The 22847-nt window shown below is 44.0% G+C and overlaps 1 protein-coding gene across 1 annotated transcript in view; it reads left to right on the plus strand.

The window, feature by feature from the left end:
• The window catches only part of T265_06014 (hypothetical protein), a gene marked incomplete at both ends in the record, with an annotated part of 90025 nt that overhangs the window by 42711 nt on the left and 24467 nt on the right, over nucleotides 1-22847 (plus strand). The window contains 3 exons of the mRNA XM_009171173.1: nucleotides 4912-5247; nucleotides 7577-7852; nucleotides 12913-13128. Coding sequence (XP_009169437.1) covers nucleotides 4912-5247; nucleotides 7577-7852; nucleotides 12913-13128 — 828 coding nt within the window. The remainder of the gene's footprint in view (nucleotides 1-4911; nucleotides 5248-7576; nucleotides 7853-12912; nucleotides 13129-22847) is intronic.

The raw sequence follows: 22847 nt of genomic DNA on the forward strand, positions 1-22847 counted from the left end.
AAATTGAGCAAATTTGGTGCCATCCAGGCGGAACATCATTGGTGAATAGCTCCAGAAGCTACTCCGGGTGCGCTGCATCCGCGTGTGGTGCATGGAAGCAATTCACCGATCATGGTATAATCCAGTGAGCATTTTGACTTCTGGTGTCTAGTCAGTTGATTAACATGAATTACAGTCTATAGATCAGTAGCCGCAATCAAATCGATGACGTTGACATGGAATATAACTGCACACTAATAAGGAAACATGACAGCAATCAAATGGCTTAGTTACTTTTTCACGGCCTCTCATTTGGGTGGAGAGTTTCATCCTTGTGACCGCTGAGTAGGGTAGCGAACAACGAGATATGAAAACTCGAAATATCTCGTCCATAGGAAAGCAATCTCTGTCTGAGGTAAGCACTTGTGTGGACGGTGAGGGGCCCAGTTTTCCGCTGTATGTGGCCTAAAGTATTTTTCAGAACATTGTTTGTTCAGTGAGCTGGGCAATTTGATTACAAACGTTTCTTCACCAATCGAGGTGACATTATCAGTGCGTTCTTGGGGAGCGTGGTGGAGCGCAGTAATAGGTTGGTGGCTGTGTGTTGAGTAGTGTTGTGTGTGTGTTAATATACATGCTATTAGCCGGGGTTGACCTTCGATCACGATTGGTTGTTCGGTCGCTCGATTCCATTGGTTGTTCTGTTATCCTGTGTCGTGATTGATTGTCCAATTTTTCAGAACATCCATTCCTGAGGTGGCCACACTTCAGGCTAATGAGCCCACTAAATTCTTGTGTTAGACACATTACTCGTGAGTGGTGAACAAGGAGATTAGCGCACATACCTATGTGAAAATTAGACCGTGTGAGTACTGACTTACTGAGTGGACCGAATGGTGGTTTTAATAAGGTTGGCATAGGAATGGTGGGGCCTGTATCACTCACAGATCTTATCATGTCGGCTGGTTTTTGTTCCTCAGATGTGACTCAAGATCTGAGGTAGAATTAATTTTCATGTTCACAAGTTATATTGATATTTTAACAGCTTGTGTGAGGTGCATAGTGAGGAGAAACGCATGTTCTGATTCGTCGTCCTTAAGGTTGACGGTTTGCCAACGCCTGCTTATTTCACAGCTAGAAGTCTTTCTTAACTGCCTTGAGCGTGGTCAATATCAACTTTTTAAAAGTTTGTCGTCGTGGTTACCTTGGACAACTGGGTGTTCTGTTTATTCCCTTGTAAAATGCCTTTAACCAGAGTGTGTTATATATTATATCGATATAAGTACTTACCGTCAGTACCGCCCTTCTCGATTTGTTTTTCTGGGCTGTAGTTTGTATGCTGGTTATCAGTCACAAATTATTGCGAATAGGCCAGTTTTCCGTTTGGATATCGCACTGATCATGTCTATCAGCGTATCAAAACTCTCGTGTTTCCCAAGCAGCAACTGAGGGCTGTTTTCACGTGTGCATCATCTCCCGTGTACCCTCACTTGACCGTGAGTACAGAAAAAATCTTTCGGTTTCTGCTCAGCACGTCTGTCTGTTTTGACTTACCCCTCTCCTAAGCTGAAGCAAATAATTAGCTGTGTAAAAATTTCTTATGACGTCTCCGTTTTTAAAGTTAACGGTCTTCGTATGATGGAACTCACTACTTATATTGCTGCTGAAAACGCTTCAACAGGCACACCGGTTTCTCTCTTCTTATAACTGAATCTAAAGTTTCCATCAACTTATTGTTCTGCTGAAACACCAAAGTATACGCAGTTTGGATGGGAGACTCGACTAAATCCAGCCTAATTTCCCGTTGACTGCGCCTACCTGATGAGACCCATGAAGGTTGAAACTAGTCGCAGGCCGTCAAACAGTTTCCAGCAGTCTTCTAATAAGTGTGTTCACCGTTGACTGGCCTACCTGATGAGACCCATGAAGGTTGAAACTAGTCGCAGGCCGTCAAACAGTTTCCAGCAGTCTTCTAATAAGTGTGTTCATTTAAAGTGTCTTCTCATCACCACAACAACTCACCCATATTCAAATCCCTTTAGCCAAGGGAGTCTGATATCGCCAGACATACACCATCCACACCCTCGTGGTAGAGTTCACTCTACGGTGATACACATCGAAAAGAATGCTGGATTTGTTCCGTGGAATATGAAACCAAAATGCAGATTTATCAGTTACACTAACCCTTCAGATTATCCCTACGATTAGAACATCCAGATCAGAGGTACCACTAAGTTCACCATTGCACTGACAAGCAATATATCACTCTCATCCCTGAAAAGGATCAGGAAAGCTTGATAACTTTGGTCTATTATCCATCAGCGTCAACTGACGTTTTTTAATGTATGGAGACCCCAACATCAGTTCACTTTTATTTAGTCCTAAGTATATGGTTGCTTGTATATGACGTTGCACTCTTCTAGTTAGCCCCGGTGTATGTTCTGGCCAATGAACCTGACAGATGGACCTACCATACAAAGGGTGATCGGTGGCCCAGTTCTTTTAGTCAGCTCTGTGAACACTTCAAACCCCCCTACGCCCTCTTCGTGCAATCCTCCGGCCCCCCAACAAAAGAAGAATTTTCTGTGATCCCCATGTTTCTACACTGCGAATAGCGCACTAACTCTTCGTAGGAAAATTCCACGAAAGAACAACCCAAAAGTCAATAAGAGGACTTTACGACCTTGTGTTGGCCCAATATATCCCATGGCATATTCATGTTACATTCGGTTATTGGCCGTATCTGTTCTAATAATCGGTAGTGACTCAATGGTAGCTAGAAACCAATGTTTTTGGGGCTCTGGTTCCAGTTCGAATCTCATCATTTGACCAGTCACCACGTATAAAAAACCTAGTATTGTGGTGATAACTTCAGTCGGTTCATGATAGGCTCCTCTGAATGGTAGTTCAGCTGCGCTGATTAAAATCATCGAATGGTCGCATCAAAGGGAATGAGATAACCTTGACCCAAAGAAGTTCAGGTCGATCGAAAATTCCACAAGAAAATAATCAATTCGAGGGCTTTTAACCCGCATTTCTCTGTGCGCACATGCGTAGACCATCGGCTCTTTGGATCGCGCATCGCTTCTAAAGAACTTTGTGAGTTAAGCTCCAAACTCGAAGCCAGGTTTCAAGATAAATAGCTCTGTTGTCAGTGACTATACAACGGGAAAACCTTTATGGTCTTCTTGATCAGTTTGGTAAGAGGCCACCAGTACTAGTCATTTTCAAGTAATCCATTGCTCTCTCATAATAAACTATCTTAGAATCAGCTTCACGCCGAGGAAGGCCTGGCTGGGTGAGCATGAAAACGACGGGGATAGCATTTTGCAATTTAACAGTACAACTCTGTGCATATTTCATATAAGTAAGGGCTTTATACTGTCAGTGCTGTCTTTCAAAGACTACCAATCAAAGACAAAGAACGAGAAATTTCTGAAAACATATTCCGAGGCCACGGGAACAACAGTTATTCCAAAGGATGATAGTTTTTGAAGAAATAAGGATGTAAGCTAGCATTCCATTTTCATTTTTTTTAATGCTAACGACGAATGGATTCAAACAAGAAGAATGCCAGCAGCTTTTTTTCGGAAATTAGCTGTTTGATTCAAGGGTCACTGGATTGTCACCTGTGACTGAGGATTTGCCCAACCACCTGAATAAGGACTTCACTAAAACGGCACGCCTCAATCGGTTCAACAACCCCTGCTTCTACACCGGAAAATATTTGATATTCGCTGAATAAACTTATTTGCAAGTGAACTTTGTTTTTACGGAGGAAGCAACTAAATCCAGCTGAATCAATCGAACGTGCTGCACCAGGTCACCCCATTCTTCAGTTGGTACGATGTTCGAGATATCCCAATACGTTGTCTAGACATACCACACTACTTACAAGGTTATTGAAGAAGGGATTTCAGTAAGCTTATGAGTACTGCGTTACGCTACAGGCTTACTATGAACAATCGGATCGGTTTGGACAAAATTTTGTTATTGAAACGAAGACAAAATAGTGAAACATAATGCTCACATGGGCACCTACCAGACTTCGGGGCGATCCATATCCAAAAGACTGTGATTTTGCTCTTCTGGATACAGAGACGGTCTAAAGTGAAGAAATGCTTTTTTGCCAGTCCCTGATTGACAAGTTCAGGATAGCAAGGCTGGTGAACCTGTAGATTTTTGTCTGTGCCGTACTTTATATCCAACTGCTCAATGAGATCTAACTATCCGAGAGAGTCTGACTTTTATTACCTGTCCAAATTCAGTCGTATTGTTAATGTTTACTGTGACCAATAGGTAAATCTGACAGCTCAAATTCGGTTTTGGATTCCACACCGTATGACCTTGTAGTGATATTGACCAAGGAAGTAATTGCCAAGGATCTTAGCAACGCATACTCCATGCCTGCAAATATGTAGTGCTGACCGATTCGGTCACAGCATTCCGGCGCTTCCCTTGATCTGAGGCCACAACTACTGACAATTTGCGCAAGAACTGCCATTAAGATGTTGGAGTATTTCATTGAATCTAGAACTTGGTATTTCAAATCACAACACTGTTTCTTCCATCCATTTGTTGGAGGGCGTGGATCATTAGACTTGAAATCGCAATCAACTGGGGATTGGTTATCTATAACCATGTAGTAGTTCTAGGACAGTAGCGCAAACATTTTTCCCCATACCATCACGTGATCAATAGTCGTATACGTCAACGCGACAAAAAACATGGAAATTTCCTAACCATGCCGTCCAAAATACACAGCAAATTTGCAGAGATCTATTGAAAATTTCAGCACAGGTAACCAAATTATTTGTTTCAATGACTGTTCACTGAAACTCGCAGCTTACTCAAACAAATTTCGTGCATCCGAACAATTTGTTCTACCCTTCGTTGCTGGTCATCATCATTTGCCACCCCTGTTTTCTGAAGGTACAGCAGGAAACGGTAGAACTAAACTGCGATTGGTCACTGATCAAGAATGTCTTAATCTCGGACAGCCATGCCAGCAGGATTATTTGGAGATATCTGCTAAGCTACCTAGCCGACATCATTCCGACCCATCGTTTGACGTCATTCCAGTAACCCGTCTGTGTTTGACCGAATCGGCTACCCAATCGGAAACGCCAGTCAAGGACAGTGAGGCAACAATGATTGGTCGAACTTTCGGACCACTACCTAGCGCTGTTGGGCTGCAATTTCGGTCAAATTTGAATCTACGGGATTCGCAGGTTATCCCCGGGAAAGGAATTCTCATTGAATATATCGGTGAGTTTGAAGGACTTGAGGGAGGACGCTTTGTTGCGGCTCTTCACATCTACATGTGTAGTTCGGTGTCAGTCATTTTCCGTCATGCCAAACAGCTGATAGTGGAGATGCATCAGGCAACTGAAGTAAACTGTACCATAGTATCATGGTACCATATATCATCTAGCAGCTTGTTTGAACTAAAACCGCATATCATGGCTCAGTAGAAGATTGGTTCTTTAGGTAACGGCTTATAAGCCCAACTTTATGATCGAGAATACCAGGGAACGGATGACATCTTGTTCTTGAAATGCGCTTGATGCATCTTAAGGTTCGGTTATATTTACCATTGCACAAAAGTGTAATCTGCTTGTAAATTCTGCCGTTCCGTGTTCCGATTTCCATTTTCACACCCAAATGAGTAAACATGGCCACGTTAGGGAAGCTAGGTGCGAATTTGTTCCACACTGACTGAACTGAATTACGGTTGACCTCAGTTTTAGTTGAAGTTGTTTGCGAATTAGAGAACGATTGTTCGGTTTGAGTTAGTTTTCGAGCCATCTGGTTGTGAACTATTTGATTAAATATTGGCTCCGAATAGAACATTGCTTCTCCGAAACTATTCTCTGCCTGTTGAGTCTGGTAATTTGGCGATTCGAAATGGCGAATGAATTTAGATGTAAAGTTTAGCCGGGCCTTAGGTGCCACTTGCAGTCTACAGTTTCTTTTAACCCGATCAATAATGGTCTTATAATGGTCTTACTGAAGGGTTTAACTAGGGATCTCACCTCGAAAATTCGGAACAGATGTTGCTTGAGGAGCCATGTTAGTTCGTTCCGCTAGAAACAGCCTGGGGGTCATACTGAGTTAAGGGGTCACAGTAATCTTGGACCATGTTGTTCTGGTCAACAGTGAGCGTGAGGGAGATGCTTGGTAAATGTAACAGAGGTCGGTCATTGATCCGTGAGAGCTTCACATCAGAGCTATAGTAGAAGCACGAAGTCCTTTTACACATCTTGAACCAGCTGAACACGTTTGGATTTTTCAAGCTTGATAATGGTGAATCAAACTTTGTTAACTACGCGACAAGAATGATGAATTGTTTATTGGTTTAGATAAATCTACTCGAAACGGACGAATTTCAGTTTGCAAACAATTTTTTGCTTTGGTTTCTGTCATTCTCCGAAACTGTGATCCGCTACTTCCCCCCGGGTAAAACTGAGCCACTCCAGAAGATCGAAAGTCTAGACTAGTAGTGTGGTTGTCACATTCAAGTGACAGTGTCAATATTACCGATGACGCACCATTGAGACCCTAGTTCTGTTCGGTCCATACATCAGAATGGAGAAAAAAGCTGAGAAGAAAGCCATTTTCTCCGGGAGAGCAAACAGGTGCCCTCATCTTCGTTTCGAAGAGGAATGTCCGTTAAGGCCGACGAGTTCTCGTTCACGTGTGGACTACATAGCTGACGGGTGGTGATCTTGTCCTTCACGCAAAGAATAGGAAAACGGATGTCATTCACTTCCTAACAGTGAAAACAACAATGTGGTAGTGTAGTAAACGGTTCACCAGCTCTTTTCGCCTTTTCCGGTCCCAGGAATAACCCTTTTAGCATTGTTTGACTAAAAATATCCCATCCAATGTGAAAGCAGAAGCGATGTCAGTTTACGCTTTCGTTTTAGAATGAGCGGAACCAAATTCACATTTGGAACGGGTGTGACGACCAGAAACTTGAAAAACCTCAGATCCCCTAAAATTTTGGAGCGCCATCATACAAACATCTTAAGCAGGTTCGAAACCCCCCAGATCTGAGCGCACAACATTACCATGCTCTGCTTCACTGCAGAGGGCACTGGACATTACTTCTTGGTAGACCGAGGCGTTGCCCTAATCCAAGAGGATGGTGAATGAACATTTTGCTAGTTTCGTAGCCAAAAACTGTCCACAGATTGCTCTGGCTTTGGGGATGTCCCAGTGATCCAGCTTCCTCACAGCATACCTCATTGTGGCACTCCAACAGAGGCCAGCTTTTCCCCAAACAGCCATACATGATTAGACCAGTCGATTCAATAACCCTACTAAAAGGTGGCATTAGGCTGTACTGCACAACGGCATACCTGTTTTCCACAAATGTCCCGTTTCTGTCTATGCGTATATATAGGCTATGTGACCACTGTACCAGCTTTATCGGCTCTACGCCCTTACCCCTTCAATACGTAGCTATGATCTACGCAGCATCCCATCCATGGAACACCGTACGGTGACATTTACTTCCACTGTAGGACTTACACCCAGTTGACAGCTGCCGATGACTCGCTGACCGTACCTAGTTGCATTCTAAATTCAACAGCATTGTTCTGCACTCCGATCCGCAATCCTACTGGCTACGGTATAGTGGATTACCGCTTCCTAACTTTGCCACACTCTTCACACACGGTGGCCTATGCGGAAATATTCTGCCCATCGGACCGATGGCTGGAGCCTCAAAGGCCAACAGAAACGGAAGCCATCCATCGCAATCAAACGGGGATTCCATGGTGGCTCGAACGAATTCAACACACCACAAGAGCATGCAATCATCATTCAAGATCATGGTCCGACCGGATTCCAGAAGCGTGTCTAACGGGTGAGTTGATGTGAACGAAACTGAGCAGTCATTTAGTCACAGAGAGCCAGGGGTCTATTTCATTTGGATCGTATAAATAAACACGGAATGGCTCACAGTTTGCGCTGGACGTCGATCTAGATAGTGATATGGCTTTTTGACCACTTCTGCCTGGGTGCAATAAACTTGACGACCTCTCAGATATTCTGGACTAGCAGAACACCGCGTACACTGTTATAAGCTGGGGTTGTTTCACGTTGAAGGGTCGCAGATGGGCCAGTTGGTCAAAACCATACCACTGTAATACATGAAACAACGATAAAGTCCATTGTAAAAGCATGCACGCCCACCTGGCCTCCCTGCCGGATGGTGAATACCACACAATGGACCTCAGAAAGATCAACGAGTCTTCTGCAACTTGAGTAGGAATGACTAAGTTATTGGCGATGAAGTAAGTTAGATGGTTGAAGAATTTGAGGCGCTTGACAGCAAGGCTAGACAACGAATATCATACCTTGTGACTTTCGGCATATCTGTTCGTTCTTTTGTTGTGCATCATCGTCACATGATTCATGAGCGCGTCCCGCTGAAACATGCACTCTCTCTCACACACACGCAGACAACGACTTTACCCGTGGAAAGAATTGTGGAGTAAAGCATCAACTTCTTATTACGGTGGTCTGTACTGCCACCTTGCTTCAGTGGTTGAGAATACACAAATCAATATTTTGTGCGCAGGTTAGGACACTTACGTTCCCGAGGGTTCCGGTGGGAGTATTTTGTAGAACCTAACAGTTCAAAGAATACCTTAATGATAAGAACATGATGTGCTGCCTGTGTCCCTGTGCCCCGATTACGCTAATATTGCGTCATGCTCGCCGTTATTCCTCCGTAGCTCTGTAGCTCATGTAGGTTCGCTGAGGTAGCAACCACAGGCAGTCTTATATTGTTCTCACGCAAACTACTGAAATGACTCCTTGGCTACGCTCTCCTAATTAGGGGCTTGCTGACGGCATTTGGGCGGAAGACTCCATCGAGTTATGCACTGAAGATGTCAAAAGGGTCTCCATAAAGCAGACAATTAGATAAGCATCGATTTCTTCCGGCAGAAATCCCTTCACGAACTCACCACACTTGACTTTCCAAAAAATCGAAATTCTGGCCTAAAAATACCTGGTGGGCTGGTGGTGAGAGAGCCTTCTTCATTTTAAATAACCTTGTTTTCGCCATTGCCTCATTGATTGAGATAATATCTCCTGCTGATAGCGGTAGAATCGATGGCTTTGAAGGCAGACGATAATGTCTGAAACTCTTCGGAAGCATTTCGGTTAGGTTGTGACACCAAATTTAGAATAGACAGCAAGAAAAGAAATCAACAATAGACGATATTTACTACTCATGAGGTTGCTGAAAATTCTTCCACAGTCCACAACCGGTTTCGCCCTTCTTGGGGCCCGTCAGGTAGGTGGAGTCCCCGAGTTTCCGTCAACTTCATGTTCTACTTGAACCCCAACTGCACGAAATTAGCGGCATATATTCACAAACCACCCTGAGAATAGTTTATGTCACAAACTATTTAGTGTACTATAAGAATACAGTACTCAATATGTGGTACAGTCAGAATACCGAATAAATTGTCTCGAGAACAGTGACTGGCGTCAACGTGACCAACAGTAAGAGGAAAGACCAGAGGGATTTTGTGTTTCAAGGCGATATCTGATCACACAATTCATGCAGTTGCCCATGATACCGGAAATGGCGATAATGCGTTATTTGGAAGCTCCCCACATCATTATGATCTTCTCCTCGAAAATTCGCTGGTTTCTTTTAAAGATGGGGATCATACGAACAGACCTTACGGACGAAATGCAGGCAATCGGTTTCATGCAACAGCTAGCGTGGTTTAGTTCCACAACAGCATATTTCCTGTGAATAGAAACTTGCTTTAGTAGTTTGAACCAGAGGTAGCTTGGTGGTTAAGGTGTGAAGATATTGATCGTTTGTTCCGTGGTTCAAACCCAAGCTCTGTATCCCGACTGCTCCTGTCCAGGCTTGGGCAACCTGCCAGTATCTCAGCCTTCGTGCTTCCTTCGGGTGGCATGGCAGCAATGCATCGAAAGTGTTACATATGAACGATTGCTATTAGTATATTATTGTTGCAATGCGCAACTTACAGGTTCCGGCGGGTGATTTGTTCCCGTCTTGAAGTGATGTTTGCTTCATGGTTTCACTCAGCTTGGGAATTTGCATTAAGAAATACAGACTTGCCAATAGATTTTGAACGTGAATGCTTTGTCGCACTTGTCCGTTTGTGCTTAGTTGATTCTGACCGAATGACTCCACTCCTGGCCTGGCGCTTTCTTCTTGGATAGGAACAATTCAAGTTGAGTAGATATCGGGCAATAGTTCAGCATCGATCATTTGGGAGATCAAATGAATGGGGTACTATTTCACCCGTCCACAGCAAAGAAGCTGACCAGTTAATCTGTCTGGTGGAGCGGTCAAAATAGAAATCACTGAACAGATTTCTCAAGAAGTCACGTTTATGAGTTTTGAGATGGATATACATCGGCTGAACTTACTGTTCCATTATTAGTCTCGATGTGTTTCGTCTATCGAAGTAGAATGTGTCATACAGCTTACCGAACAGAAAACCGGTATGTTCGCAGGCCTTTTGCAGAGTTTTTATCTGATGAACCATACGACTTTTGTACAAACGACCTCAGTTGAACCGCGTTGGTACTTGTAATTGTACCTCTTTCTGATTCCAATAGTGTACTTGAACTGTTCATTTGTATTTCGGCAGTCTTTTTTTTATCAACAGAATTTGAGGTCAAACGAAACGACAAGCAACAGCACCTATTGAGACCATATGATGACCTCGTCAGGAGATATGCTCAACCTGTCAGGCCGTGCTTTAGTGACTTCGGAAACGACATACAGGAAACGCGATTACGCCGTTGAAAAAAGCACACGACAGCTGACTTCATAATTCAAGAGCCGACAAACACTTGACACTCTAGAATTGATGCACAAAACATGCTTATATAGCGCAGGGCTACCTAGTAATTCCGTACTGTGGGATGCGGCTGTACGTCATATGATTTTATTCAGCACACTGTATAGGCTAGAGTGGTTTTTGAATATCTGCTTCTGTGGTCAAATCTTAACTGCCTTGTTCGATGTAGTCGGTTGACCTAACCTGACTGATCAACCCCTGTCAGAGTGAAGTGCGCCGTGTTCTTTACAACACCCTAGAACAGATGTCCCACCAATACTGATTGTGACCATATCTTCGACATCTTGAAAGAATTGGTTAGGGTTCTTTTGAACACTTTGCACGGATGGTTGAAGCTCACCTCGGGCTTTTTCGTGTAGATGGTCGGTAGCTATTGCATCTTGGTAACGACTGCGAAAAAACTATTAACGTTGCCCATAGTTCTTGTGTGGCTTTTACTGTAGACGTCTATGAGGAGGAAAAACAGTGTGTTGAAAATTATAGAGAGCAGTTATCACAGCAATTACAATCATTCAGTCGCTTTGCGTTGAAGAAAGCGCTCCCGGCTTAACCTCCAGAATCAGATCACTCAATCACTGTATGATACTCTTGCTAAGTAACACAACCTGTTCAAATCGCAAAACCAAGCTCCGTATATAAATGAACAAATGTGCACAGACTGTGTCATTGGTTGAAGCCCTGGTAACACGAGGCACGTCATGACGCCTCCATTCTGGAGCCGTGGGGAAACCAACCTTCTCCCCTGTAGTTTGTCCATAGGTTCAGTTTGTAGCACAAAGCATACTCGGCAGCATCCCACAGATTCTAACATATTATGGTGTAAAACTCACTAGGGCGATCTATCTTTTGAGAGTGAAGTAAACTTCCGCCAAGCGCCAAATGGTGTATACCTTCTCTCCGCGTTCTGAATGCTAGAGTTGATTTGTATGGAATGAGTGAGAATACATCTTACTTCTACTCATGCAGCTTTTCAGCTTATGTAACCTCATGCAACTTCAGGCTACTCAAACTTGAGCGATAAGACAAGTTTTATCACTATAGGATCCAGTTTATGATTGAGCATACACATGAACGTTAGCAGTAGCAAGACACTTGAATCATGTTGGATGTCTCGCTTTCAGGAGGGACAACCACCTCGATCACTCTCATAAAATGCTCCCCCCACTAAGGGGTAAATTTACTTGCAGCACCCACACCCTGGGTTTCATTCATAGGGTTAGCCACACATCACCTGCGATAAAACTACAGGAGTTTTGATTGACATCGCTTGAGTTGTTTGTTCTTGTGGAACGAATCCTGGACACACCGATTAGAATTTCCAATTCTGGGAAGAGGATAATGGCTTGATTTCTGAAGACAAAATGAAGCCAATTTGCATATTTCTTGTGTTGTCCCCTTGTCAATATTTCGTTTTCCCTAACCTACGAAGGGCATATAGCCCTCACCACAGTTTCCAGAACAAAACTGAGGGTCATGAGTGGAAGCCGAACTTCTTCTATCAACCTTGTTCCTGGATGCATTAGGCGAGCGATCACTTGATGCTCCATGCCCCTTTCTAAGGCGAATCCCATTCTTGGGCATGAAAATTGTTTTCTTTCCAGCGTTTGCCCGGATTACACCGGTTAAGTTTCAGAATAGATTACACCATACTGAGTGTTGGAAAAGTAGAGTTGAATCTCACACGCACACAGCTACATAGGCCTTCAGACAATGGCACAGTGTTCACATCAGATTGACCGACCAATCAAAATGCTGGTTTTGGCCAGTCAGCTGATTAATCCTGAGTTTGCTATGCAACATGCCGTTCACAGATGGTTTGTTATCGACCAATGGAGTCGTTCACACTATTACGGATGAACCAAAGCGTAATAAGCAAATCAGTGAAGAATATTATCATGCTGTAAAACAGTGAAAATTCTGGTATGTGACTAACGAGTGAGTTTGAGAAGCACATAAATGAGTTTGAAGGTTCACAACTGCAAGGGAAGTCCTTGAAGCCTCTGTCCAGCTTGTTTTTACACTTGTCCTTTCCATTCATTATTCTCTGGATTAACCTTCGTAGAGGCAGAATTGGACGTGTTTGTGGCCAAAGTGAAGATGGACATGCAGCAGGCCTCCACCGCGAAAATCAATACATCCGATATCGCACTATCGACGTCAGAAATGGAGACCAATTATTCTGTGGGCAATATGACGATCGAAGTACCCTTCCCACCACTCGGACACACGGCTGTAAGCGAAGTTCTCTCCGGACCGGTGACCAATGCAGGCTCTTCTGGTGAGTTCACGGTTCCTGCTGTTGCTGGCGTTTTTACCACCCCCTTACGTGCGTGCGTGCTCTCATCTTTCATGGGAATCAAATGGCTAGTTCAAGTGATTTCCGTTATTCTTGCAGTCTCAAGGCTCACTGGCTAGTGCTCTCCTTCACTTAAGCAATCCGTTTCTCTTCGGGGAATCAAAGAACTGCTACTGATTTACTCACGGTATTGAGCCAAAATCTGTTCGTTACACTGTTGCGTTAGTCCCGGCTGCTACACTTTCGTTCTTAAAGTGTGAGGAGGAGATAGCCAGGTGGCGAATACATTCGTCTAACCCGTTCATTCATACGGGCTCGAACACAGACCAGGCGATCCTGTGATGGGACAACTCACGACGTTGCCCTTCTGCAAAAGTCCTTGATGATCAGTCGATACCAGCTACCTCGCAATGCTTTTGGGGGGGGACAAGGATGAATCGCGGCGAGCGATTAGGAAATGGCTTTTTCGATTAACCATTTATCTGACATGTTTCGCTTCCTGGTTAAATTTTCAACGTTTCTCCCAACAACATCTGGGGTAATTAATCGATTTATTGAGCGATTTGCCTTTATGAACGCATAGAAGAAGGTAGGAACAGAATGAACAGGCTTGCACTCCAGAAGTTTCCCTGTCTATTGCTTTCGAGTTCTGTCTATACTGCTTGAGAAGGCATTCACGAAAGTGTGCACCTTTGTTTCAATGTAGTCACTGAAATTGTCCAAGTAACTCTCAGTTCGTGACCATTGAAAGCTGGTTCGTCACACCACAGTCATTTCTAATAGTGACTACAAAATTCACATTAGACAGTCCACAGTTTAGATCATTCCTTCGCACTGATTCATCCATAATGCCAGGCCAGGTGATGGAATTGAAAGCGGATTTCATCCCTGTTCTCGTTTCAGAAAAACTCGGTGAGTAGTGTGAGTTGTTTGTTTTGCTTGGCGGAAATGTTTATGTGGCTGGATTAAGACGTGTCTATTTATTCAGCTTGTTCTTTTCCCCTGTGATCACTTCAAATTCATCGATTTTCTGTAGCCAGTGTCTGGGCTGATACGTCCTGTTATTTGATGATACGAAAAAGAACGAGATCTTTGTCTAGACGTGTTTCATTTCGTTTTAATCGGGATCGAGTTCTGTGAAATGGGGTCGAATACATAGGTCGTATTTTAGCGCACATTAATCCGAGGGGCAACAAGTAAAGCTTGTAGATGGGAAGGTACACATCAATCACATGCCGCTTCGGTATCCGATTTTGAAAGACCGAGGCCCCGTCGTTCAAGTATCTCTGCTCAACATCAGGGATCGATCAGGATAACCTTACCCGCACACGAATACTTTCCAAGTGTGGACGCTAGGACTGGAAGGGGGATCATAGTAGGTGATAACTGCTAACATCTGCAAGAGCAAGAATAGCCTCTGAGATAGAAAACACTTTATGCTTTCCCATTTACCTCCGTCCACCCAGATTTATAGATTTTCACGGTCAATTTCAAAAACACAGAAGCTATTTTCTCAAAAGACCACTGATCTCTTACTAATTAAACTTGACCCAGACTGACCGACAACACATTCCTTATTATGCTGGTGTAGAAAACGTCCAAAACCATTCATTTTAGTCCCCTTGTAATTAAGGGATACCTCCTATAAGAACTTGTTCCTTAGAAGTTTACTAGAATAAATGCAGAGCGTGTGTTCGATTCATCATCATATTCAAAGTCATTTTTGGTATCATTGGTGCATGCTGATCTTATCCGCTGTCCGTTTCCGGTCAGAAGGACGGGGGATTCTCCTGTCACCTTAACTTTGGCAAGACTAATCAATAAAACATAGTAGTAGCATCAACGTTAATAAAAAACATCTTCATTACCTATCTGAAGCGGACACGACCACTGATTACAAGTACATCGGAATAGCTCACTATAATAAAGTGAAATCATAACCTTGATTCTAACACGATAATTTGGGACAGTCATACCAATGTTGTATTCTTTCGTTTACAAATGAAACATGTTTTATTTATGTCGGTTTATGGTGTAATTAGGGGTGAACATGTCCTCACCTCCTGGGATTTTTATGGTGAAAGCTTTTTGTGGCTTCTCTTCTGCGTAAACTCGAAAAAATACTTGGCCTCACCGTTTCGCTTCCTCCTGGTGGCCGTGAAACTGAAAGATTTACCTTAAATGACTTGTCACTAGGTTTTCTGGGCCTAATCAGGTGCAGTCCAGATCTTGAGGATGGGTTCGATGCTAAACTTATCCGTTTCCTTACCCAATTAAATTGATAATTCCGGCAAACTGATCAGGACCAAGACTATAGTGTGTGTATTCTTTAAACACATTCAGCTAAAAACAAATTGCTCATTTTCACGTTGCCACTCGTAAGTGGTTGAGAACCAGAAGATGTGTGGCAAACGAAATCAAGCTGCTCATGGTGGACGCCGATGAATTACGTAATCCACTTACCATCTTTACTCAGGTCTTTAATGAATGCAGAAACACGCATCGGGCTCTATGCACTTGACCTTCACGTAACCGACTGTTTGTTGAAAGCCCGGAGCGCCCGGTATGAATTATTCCGTAAGATCAGTAGGACTAATTGAGGACGGTTCTTGTAAACCTGGTTTTTCCTGACAATTCTTTTGAACGGGAACAAAGAAGAATCCTTTGCGTCCGTTACTGACTTCGGACCACCACCATCAGTGTACAGAAGGTGAGTGTATTGTGGTGTGTGTAAGAAGATGTGGGTTTTCTCGTTGACGAAGCTTACATGGGTGTTTTTTCACGCATGTTGAAAATCAGGTCAACTGTGTCACCTTACCAGTCCCAACTTGGACACGAGCGCGCTCTGCATGGGAGTACACTAATAGCTGTGCGCGGTTGACTTTGAAAAATGTAAGCGATAGAACGTCACAAGGTTTTGGCTGTACCTTCAACGACAACTATAAATTTTACTGTTAGGCGGTCACTGGAATGACTGTACTAGTTGGGATTAGACCATAAAAGAAAATCGTTCAGCTGTAGCACCCTTTTGGTGCCCAACTGCCATGCCACCTGAAGGAACCATGAGGGCTGGGGTACGTCCAGGTTGCCCAATCTTGTCAGAGGAAGACGGGATACAGAGGTTGGGTTCGGACCACGGACCATCCGGTCAGTAAGTTCACGTTCTAGCCATCGAGCCATCTCGCCCCATCCCCCTAAAAGCATGAAAGTCACAGAGCTAAAGTGGATATTCACCGGAACTATGGGGTCAACTCCATCACGTGCAAATGAACAAAAGCGTGTGTACTCTGTCACTCGAACCTAAATTGAACAAAAGTTAATAATTCAACTTTGAAGGATTAGTTACACTTAATCAAGATTGATTTAGCTGTTGCACAATTACGCACTACACACTACTACACACCCCCAATGAGGGCATACTCTCGGGACTAAAACAGAACACCTGCAAGATCAGAACTGTGTTTACGAAAGCTTCTTGTACAGCTCCAGTCGCCGTGGATCAAACAAGCAAACGGGGTTGCTTTCGGTTGCATTCGGATGAAGAGGTAGCCTGAAACGTTTTGAATTAACCGACAACTGGGGATGGTGGTATGGACCATTTATCACCAGAATGATATCCGATGGATTGATGGGGAATACTAAAAAACAAAGCCGGTTTGAGTTATGGATTATTAGAAAGTCAATTTTTGCCCAATCGAGGGTTCAGGTCATAGGTTAGTTCGGTGCGGTAAATTCAATTAGGGTCAGTAACGTGTCAGGTGCACTATCAACAATCATGATGGATCAGAGTTTGCCTCTTTGGACCGAGTTTCATGCCTCCCAAAAATATGTTACAAAACACAGTGGCTCCTCAAATTTGGGCCCAAGTTCCCAGATGCCGAGCAGTTAGCATGTATGGTCTTCAAAACCCCTCCCTGACTGAAAGCTTCATTGATTTGGTCCTGTTTTTTTTGCTGTTTCGTTAAGGTGAAACCACGAAGTAGCACTGAAGCGAATGTCTTTGATACAACACCAGTTCGAATGATTCTACGGGCAGTGCCGCCTTCGTTCTCGAGTGATACGGGTAACATTGGGGAAATGTTCCATGAGTTTAATTCAAACACAGCACAGTGTGAAGGGGTTCAAGGGCAACCGCTAAGTGTGCTACAAACAGTTATGCGCTTCCGCCATTTTCTTGTTTCTGATCGCCTCAATAAATCCTGTTAGTTCATATTTTGTAAACGCTTCACAGTCAGCGACGTACCGACCTAGTGATGTGCAGCCTAGAATCAACTCCGAGTGACTTGTCCAGATATCTGGGAATAAGTTGTAACGTTCGCTACCGCCTGTTGCTTCCTCCGAATAGTCGGTTAGCTGTGTGCGCTGTGGACTGCTAGATTTGCTGTTGAACCGCTGAAGACAGCCGAAAAGGTCTACGTTTGCTGTTGTTGGAATCCATGTCAATAACGCTGGCGGTCTCTTTCAGCGGAACTGGTTGTCTGCTGACGTAGACTACGGAGATGAAGCTGCTTGGGTAACCCATTTCATTTGCTGCGTTGCTCTGTTTGACTTTGTCTTGAAAACCATTCGATCTTGGATGTGACAGCTTAGCACATGACTGATTTTGGATAGAACCACAGTTCTTTATTACATGCCGACTGCTCACGGGATGTATCCCCTCCGGAACTAACTTGTTGGCTCAGCTTATTGGAAGGTTTGACTTTTTGTTTTGGATCTTCAAGAAAGGCGAGGTCGAAATGATTTCTCGTGGAACACCCCTAGTGGTTTAAACCTTCCATAAGCGGGCGCAAGTCCAGATTCACAAGTGTTGTCCGCTTCGGTCTCACGCTATGATCGGTGACCCCTTACCAAAGGTACCGCCCAGTCAATGTGAGAATACGGCTTACCACAGAAATAACTTAAATATCGTTGGAATACTAAGTAAATAGATGTTGATTCGAATAAAACTGGTTGACTGAGCCCCGCGAAGTTAGTGAAGGGCTCCTCGTCCTCGCAACTTCATCCTAGACCAAATTGTCTGAGAACTTGGTGCGTCGCACCGCTACACATTTCAGTCCCCAAGTGTCACTAAAGTATCACAGTTTGACCGACTGTATGCTGACGTTGGTCATAATTGTCTGATTGGTGCGTCGCACCGCTACACATTTCAGTCCCCAAGTGTCACTAAAATATCACAGTTTGGCCGACTGTATGCTGACGTTGGTCATAACACCCATCATTCCTTCGTTTTATCAATCAGTCATTCGTTCGTCATTTACTTAATGTCTTCGGAAAACTAGATGGGCACCCAGACAGCAATAACGGTGAACTTCAGCGATTAGTCTCTGAAGCGAGCGCCACAAGGCGTTCATTCATGGACGCACCACCAACACCTCCAAGTTTCCAGTCATTTGCTTCAAGGACTGTCGTACCGTGTCAAGGACACTGAATGCCAGATCAGCTGTTTACTGTGACTTGAAACACAGACAACTGATAATCAGTCAGGCGCAATTCAAAAACCTGTGAAAACCGATAGTGACATGTCCGTGTTGTTCACTTTGAGCTCGTTAGGTGCCATATTCTGATAGGGATTTGTGTTGGACTCCGAATCGGATTATCCTTGTATATTTGTAATGCACTACTCATAAGGTTGCTGAAAACTCCTTGACAGCCCATGACCATTTTCGCCCTTCTTGGGGCTCATCAGGTAGGCGCAGTCCCCGGGTTTCCGTTAACTTTATGTTCTACCTGAAACCAAATTCCACGAAATTGCCTTGAAATATCAAAACCGAGAGATTCAGCTGAGTTCCAGTTTAGTCTCTCGCAGAACCAAATTAGTTTGTGAATGAGTGTATTTTGCTGGATTATCCCTGATTTTGACGCATATCTTTGTTCAACCATTCCCGGCATTCTGTCATGTTGGGCTGCATTACGGAACTGTACCATAAACCGACTTCGAGGAGTTGAAGAAACTCTGAAACAGTTGCTCAATTCACAAGTTCATCTGTAGCCATCTTCAGTTGTGTTCCTCCCTCTGCCCCTCCCTCAGCTAGGTGCAGTCCTAATGCAATATGAAAGCATGGGTTTTCTGGCTTGACAAGAGGCTAAGATAGTGCGGTACCGAGTATAAAATCCTCGGTCAGATCTATAACCTACATCCAGATGCATGCGAGTATGACTCATGTGAAGGTTTTGGCGAATCATGTAGCTTACTTCCTCCACTACATTTATCTCAGTTGCCACACCGGTCAACATGACAAACTCATTGAAGCGTTTGGGTAGACTTGAAGTTTTTTACACTTGCTGAAAAGCGCCTTATTTAGACTTCTGTTTGAGCTGTCCTGTGTACCATGCACAAATCTGATGAAGTTGCTCCATCCCACTCATATTTGACTCATTCGTGCGAGTGTGTATGTGAGACACACGCACACTCACAACTGATTTATCGCTCTGTAGACACAGGCATTCCACTCGCCACCACCCGGCTTTGAATCGTCCCTGAACTGGTTCACCATCTGTCGAGTTTCGAATTGCACCCGCGCTAATCCGTATTATTGATTGTCAAACTATGAGCAATTGTGGTTACTGTGTTGTCTGTGCGCGAGAATTTGCTCGAAGCTTGCGAGCGTCTCTGTGTGTGCAGTGATTAGTGTCACCTCCGCCAAGTCCACTCGAGCTCCGTATATCCACATCGACACTGTGTGCCTGGACAGGCAAGGCCACTAAGGTATGCGGACGAATACAACTCACGCGACGCAAGTGAGCGATGTTCGGTGGAATGAAAATTGCCTTAAATTGATTTGTGCATGTGTGCGTAATCGCTTCGTTTAGTGACGAATGCTACGCGCACATACAGTTGATTAGCTCACGAAAACGGTCAGCCAGTAGATGGGGAATTCGAGTTCATGAGTGTATATTCGCGAATTTCGTGCAATTCGGTTTCAAGTAGAGCATAAGGTTGACGGAAACCCGGGGACTGCGCCTACCTGATGAGCCCCAAAAAGGGCGAAACCGGTCGTGGGCTGTCGACGGATTTTCCGCAACCTTATGAGTAGTACATTACAAATTCAAGTCCATTTTTTCGGAAATAAACCTCATTATTCCCGTTTGCCTTTCCGGGAAGCGTGTTTGATCTAATCCGTTCTTGACAGGACACGACAGTGGCACGCTCTGCAACGAATCCCCGTCCTATATGAACTGCAGACACCATTTCATCCCCCTGAATGTGAACCGTTCAACCGAAGGAATCACACTGAATTTTTTTTATCTGAAGAACCAGTGCACCCAGTTTTTCATACCTTCTCATCTCACAGGAGCCAAACACTGTATCATGGTGAATGCTGCGTCTCCACAGTTTGCGGAAATCTAGGAAGAACCCATATTAATCGAACATCCGACTGGGGTTAATCCCGAGACGAAATACCCGCCATAGTATTAACACTGGAATTCTTTGGGCGCCACATAGCCCTTGCTGACCAGAGGTGTTTGATGGGAGATGTCAAATCATCATAAGTGTTAGAGTAACGTTCACGGTCCGACAGGTTCGGTGGGTCCCGTGCAGTGGTTCCTCTTCACCAGTTTGTTCCTTCCGAAGGAAAATCTCTCTCCACAAGGGAACACTTTGACTCGCTAACAAAGCTTACTACTGGCAGAACAACCCAATTTTGACAACTGTGACCCTTCTAGTCCTCAAATGGGATCAGCCGTCCTCGGAGATCTGGTAACAGAAACACTGTTTGGCGTTGCGCCCGAAGTCTGTTTAGGTATATTGAGCCCTGATGGTCAAAGACATTGCTGGTTGTCTGACACTACCCAGTTGGCTTGACAACTGAATTAACCGTACATACTGGAAATTCCGTGGCTTGAGTGCAACGCGACAGATCGGAAGATAGACTATGCAACGTGAGCTCAACAGTAATTTGTTTAGCGAAATACACTCATTTGCAAACGAATTCGGTTTTGCGAGAGACTCACCTGGAACCCAGCCGAATCTCTCTTTTTTGTGATGTTTCCAGGCAATTGAATGTGTTGCACCAGGCCGTCTCATGTTTCAGTTGCTACGATATTCCAGATATCGCGATACATGTATATTCGTAATGCACTACTCATAAGGTAGCTGGGCTGTCGAAGAATTCCCAGCAACCTTATGAGTAGTACATTACAAGTAATTGGTTTAGTTTTTCTAATGAACGCTGCAAATAGTCCCCAATTTATAGTGAGCCCCCTTAAGCATCAAAAATTCAGTTGTGTAGTATTCAATTCAATAGAATATCCCAGGTCCACAACATCATGAGAGGTCTAGCTCATAAATAAAACGACTCAAAAGGTTGCTGAAAACTCCTCGACAGCTCACGACCGGTTTCGCCCGTCTTGAGGCTCATCAGGTAGGCGCTGTCCCCAAGTTTCCGTCAGCCATGTGAAGCAAATTGCACGAAATTCGACAGTTACAATCATTTGCACATCCATTTGGTTTTCACGGGAAACTTAACTAAATCTCTTGTTTGTACTATGTATTTGTCCAAATCTGTCCACTTTGGGTTCAAGTAAAACATAAGGTTGACGAAAACTCGGGGACCGCGCTTGCCTGATAAGCCCCAGGAAAAGCGAAGCCGATCATGGCTTGTAGTAGTTTCGTTCATGAAGATCGTCTAGTTCAGTTGAAACGATGTCACGTGATGCTGTTCAACTGGTGTGAATCTCTTACCACTTCCCGGTGCTGTCAAAAACCAATAACGTTTTCTAATAACATTCCATATTTGTCGTCCAGTGTGTCGGAAATTAGCACTCCAATCGGGGCGGCGATCCACGGTTTTCGCCAATCCTCTCGATACATTTCATCCATCTACAGCGGCTGAATGCACTGATTGGCCATTTTCTTCTGACTGTCGATAACACATTATCGCGCACGGCTCACTCACTAACGCCTCCCTCGCCCATTGGCTCATCATTTGCTGTCATTGCATTGGTCATGTGCTGTGAACGTACCGGCAAGTTTGCGCGATCCACAATTCCCATCTCAGGATGGAGTTCACTCACCGACGGTGAATACTCGGTTATCCGTCTAGCAGTGTACACAACTACCTGTTGTGTAGTGCAGCATTCGGGAGTTAGGTACTACTAACTCACTCATTGGATAACAACCGCAAAAGTGCGAATTAATCCTATCACTAAAGGCCAGAGGTCATTAAATGGAACTTATTAGTGGATTTCGTAATTCCAACAGAACGAAACTTTTTCGCGATTCGCCTGGTAAAATAATCAATTTCTAGCTCGAAGACTGTTCACTCTACCCTTGAAACAAGGTATTTTAGCTGTAGTTCCAGATGAGGATTTTTCCCATCGGTCTCTCTCCCCAAGAAGGTGTGTTTAGTCACTAAAGTTGGTTCACCACTTCACCTTGCGGGATAACTCCGAGGGTGCAATATCTATGCCAAGGAAAAACTTTGTGCTGTCAAATTTCACTCTACCTTTGGGATCAGCGTCATAAACAGCAACTGCGCTCCCCTTACACGAAAAAAGCATCCGTCATGGGTGTAATTTTGTTGCTTAATGATTTCCAATCAAGCGCCACAGCGAGTCACAGTCAAATAGTCGAATTTTGTTCTTCTTAACCCGTGTGTAATGCTTGGCGAATCCTTAGTTAATATCAGTTTCAAAACCGCTGTTCCATGGGTACCGAGTATTGAGGTTGGCTGTGTGAACCTCTTTGAGTTTATAGCGAC

The sequence above is a fragment of the Opisthorchis viverrini genome (genome assembly GCF_000715545.1).
Source record: "Opisthorchis viverrini unplaced genomic scaffold opera_v5_121, whole genome shotgun sequence".
NCBI classification, from domain to species: Eukaryota; Metazoa; Platyhelminthes; class Trematoda; order Opisthorchiida; family Opisthorchiidae; genus Opisthorchis; species Opisthorchis viverrini.